Source organism: Apis dorsata, unplaced genomic scaffold, assembly GCF_000469605.1.
Source record: "Apis dorsata unplaced genomic scaffold, Apis dorsata 1.3 scaffold_52, whole genome shotgun sequence".
Lineage (NCBI taxonomy): Eukaryota > Metazoa > Arthropoda > Insecta > Hymenoptera > Apidae > Apis > Apis dorsata.
In genome coordinates this window covers 1,280,539-1,284,440 of record NW_006263353.1, presented here as the reverse complement: position 1 = coordinate 1,284,440, position 3,902 = coordinate 1,280,539, and the positions used below count along the sequence as shown (strand labels likewise).

At 23.2% G+C, this 3,902-nt stretch overlaps 1 protein-coding gene across 2 annotated transcripts in view; it reads left to right on the top strand.

Annotated features, from left to right (window-relative positions):
- The window catches only part of LOC102679233 (zinc finger protein 62-like), a 4,795-nt gene extending 1,809 nt beyond the window's left edge, over positions 1–2,986 (top strand). The window contains exons 2-7 of one of the 2 annotated variants that reach the window (XM_006609177.2): positions 160–965; positions 1,033–1,236; positions 1,332–1,565; positions 1,632–1,879; positions 1,977–2,223; positions 2,602–2,986. In XM_006609177.2, the coding sequence (XP_006609240.1) occupies positions 195–965; positions 1,033–1,236; positions 1,332–1,565; positions 1,632–1,879; positions 1,977–2,223; positions 2,602–2,874 (1,977 nt within the window). In that variant the 5' untranslated portion in view covers positions 160–194 and the 3' untranslated portion in view covers positions 2,875–2,986. Of the gene's footprint in view, positions 1–159; positions 966–1,032; positions 1,237–1,331; positions 1,566–1,631; positions 1,880–1,976; positions 2,371–2,601 lie in introns of both variants that reach the window. The other variant, XM_006609176.2, reaches the window with a different exon arrangement.
- The last annotated feature ends 916 nt before the right edge of the window (positions 2,987–3,902 follow it).

Sequence of the window (3,902 nt, the reverse complement as noted above, 5' to 3'; positions counted from 1 at the left end):
ATATTTATATATAAGTAAAGTTCTATTAAAAATAATAAATAATATTTTTTTTTTAAAGATTTTGTAATATAATATTAATTTAATAAATATAATTTTATAATATTAATAAATATAATTTTATAATTTAATAAATATAAATAGTATATTTGTTTTTTTAAGCACTACTTTTTGGACAACATTTAAAAATACATATTATGGAATTGTCACATGAAATACTTGATACAATAGATATTAATGATGATAAAGACGTGATGGAAGTATTAAAACATGCCATCAATGGTGAAAGTGTTATAGTAGAATCAGAAGCTACAGAAGATTCTATAGGAACAGAAATAGAAGAAATTATAGAAATAATAGAAGAAATAGAAGAAGATAAAGAAGAAATATCACAAGATGAAATTACTTTTATTGAAAACAAAAATGCCAATATTAAAACAGAAATGGAAAGTTATGCTTTTGATGAAGACAATTCAATCTTCAAGACACAATCTGAGAAAGAATATGAAAAGAAAAATCAGTATAATAAACATAATAATAAACAACTTATAGCATATGATGTACATGAAGATTGGCAAGATGAAGATATGGAAGAAGAAGAATGTCAATTTGAATTAAACTTTGAACATAATTCAAATACATTAAATCATTGTACAGAATCTTTGCAAGGACAAAGAATATTGAGTTGTGATAAAAAATATGTAAATAATCAAACAATTTCTTTACCATTACAAACAAATAAATCAGAATTTAAGGATAATACAGAATCTTTGGATAGAATAGAAAAATGTAAATTAAATCAAGAATTTGAAAATAATATGAATGATGAAAATATTGATAATAATGTAAGTCATGAAATTGTGAAGAATGTTGAAAATAATTTATTATACACTGTACTTGGTACAAAAAAACAAAGTTCAATGAAAACGTTGCAACCAGATAAACTTTCAGATGCTCATTATATTAAGGTTTGTATTACTTAATTATAGTCATTATAATAATTACTATTTGTGAAAATAATAATTTTATTTTTAGATGGAACAATTAGATGAAAATACTATACCAATTGGAGGAACAATTTATTATGAAGCTGATAATATAGAAACATTATATGTTGCACAGACAGTAGATGATAATGAACAATATTCTTATGATACTGCAGTAATAGAAAATGAGGAACAAGTATGGGAAACAACTAATTCAGATTCTAATCAAAATCAAGAAAAAGAAAATTCTCAGGTATTAATATAAAATTAAACATTTAATTAAACTTTATATCCTGCTTTATTTTCTTTAATTTTAAATAATCAAATAAATTTTATCTTCAATTTTAGAATCAAATATTTTTACACGAAGATGAAGATGGTCAATTATACTATAAAGATGAAACTGGAACTTTACAACCAGTATATTTAACTGAAGATGGACATTATGCTATTGCAGAAAATAGTAATGATTCTGAAGGTAAAGAATCACAAATTAAATCTCAACAGAATGTTAGAAAAATGGAAGAAGAATCTTATTCTATACCAGATAATGAACTTAAATCTACTCATAACAATAAACAGGTATTTTTAATAATTTCTAAAATATATATATCAAAAGCATTTTTTTATTTTTGTTTTATTTTTTAGAATTCTATAATGTCTGCTGATCTTGATAATGAAGACAATACTGTAACTATATCTTTAATAATATCTGAGGATGAACATGGACAAAAAAGAACACAAGTGATTATACCAACAACAGATAATTTAAAATGTGATATTTGTAATAAAAACTTTAAAACATCACTTCAATTACTTCGACATAATAGACTGAAGCATGCTCGTGAAGAAGATATTACAACAAGAAATTTTCCATGTGATTTATGTCCTAAAAGGTTAATTTTTTACAACAATTATATTTATAAACAAATAATTAAATTTATATTTTTTTAAAATATAATTTTAAAGATAATTGTTTTATTTATATTTTAGATATCCAGATCAAAATTCTTTAGCTCGTCACAGAAAAACTCATACTGGTGATCGACCATTTCAATGCCTCGAATGTCATAAAAACTTTCCAACATCTACCGCTCTACGTCGTCATTTAACGCTTCATAATTCACAATCTCGACCTCTTCCATGCATTTACTGCGGTCGTCGTTTCGTAGATAAAGCTAGTCTGGTTAAACACGAGCAGTCGCATTTGGCTGGTGATCAGCGGACCCACACATGCGATGTATGTCATAAATCATTCTTACATGCAACTGATCTGAGTCTTCATAAAAAATATCATGATCCTGATAAGAAATTTGACTGTAATGTTTGTGGTCGAGAGTTCAACAGATTGAACAATTTGCAGAGACATATGATGGTACATCAACAAGTACGTATGATAAATACGATCTTAATGTTTAAATCATTCGATTTTCATAAGAAAAGAAAATATTTTCATATATCTTTTACCATTTCTTTCATATTTTCTGCAATTTGTACGTACTATTAAGGATATGCGTAAAATTAAGGAATTTATATAATAGTTTATCTTAAAAATAAAAAAAAACAATTTTCAAATTTTTTTAATTAAATTAAATTTTTTTTTATTCATAAATTTTAGCAAGGAGCAAACGAAGAAATACTTTCTTGCGATGTATGTGGTATCACGTATAAATTCATGAGTTCATTGACAAGGCATATGGTGACGACGCACATGAATCCAGAAAAATTAAGACAACAAGCAGAAGAACAACGAAGGAAGCGCGAAAATAATTATCGTCGTTATTTAGAAAATCGAAAAATTTATGAAACTCAACATTCAGGAGGATATGGAACCAAACGAAATTATCATAATACACGTATACTTAGTGGAAGTAATGATGAAGTAGCTTGATTTATATTTTTAAGTTACTATTTATAACTTCCCAAAAAAGAAAATGGTAAAACTATAGTTTTTCAAAATGAAAAGAAAAACAGAAATATAATAAATATTTGCGTATAATATAGAAATATTCCATTATCATTTTTTTTTGCTATGTATAATTACATAGATAAATATTAATTTAATAAATATAAGTCGTATAGTATTCGAAATATTCATGTATCCTTACAAAATTCAGATATATGCTTTATAGAAAAATATAGCATATGTATGTGTGTTTAAAATAGAATATGTACATACAAAACACTTCATTTTTATCATACACTAGGTATTTACACTGTAGATACTATTAATATTAGTAATGTTTCAATATATATATATATATATTTTATTGTAATTTTTATGTAATTATAGTTATATAGCGTAGGTAAGTAGAAAATATTGTACAAGAAAAGTAAAAATTTATAAATCAAATTTTCGTACAAATATCTTCATAAGAATTATAATTATTAACATAGAAAAATAAGTCAAAATAATTTTTTTAATTCAAATTTGTATAAAAATTATTAAAATGAGTAAGAGAATAATATTAAGGTTTTGATAATTATATTACTAATTATTCTCCTCTCATTGATTATACTAAAATTTAATTATTAATTTGAATGTAAAAATATATATACATATATATGTATATGTATTAATAAAAATTGAATATTATAAAATGAGAAATTTCTTTTAATATTGATTTTTTTTTTGTAATATAAATTTATAAATACACAATAATATATAGAGACATATATCATCTATTGTTAATATATTTTTTTCCCACCATATATAAGACTTCATCTGTGATGTAAGTATACCTGCACATATAGTAGTACTTAGTTTGCTGTCACATGATGAATATGAAGTGATTTGATAATAATGTATATATATATATATATATATACATATATATATACAATAATTATTAAATTAGTTTAGTTCGATCAGAAAGAACCTGTTTTAAAATAAAATAAGAAGTAATAATTATTAATAAT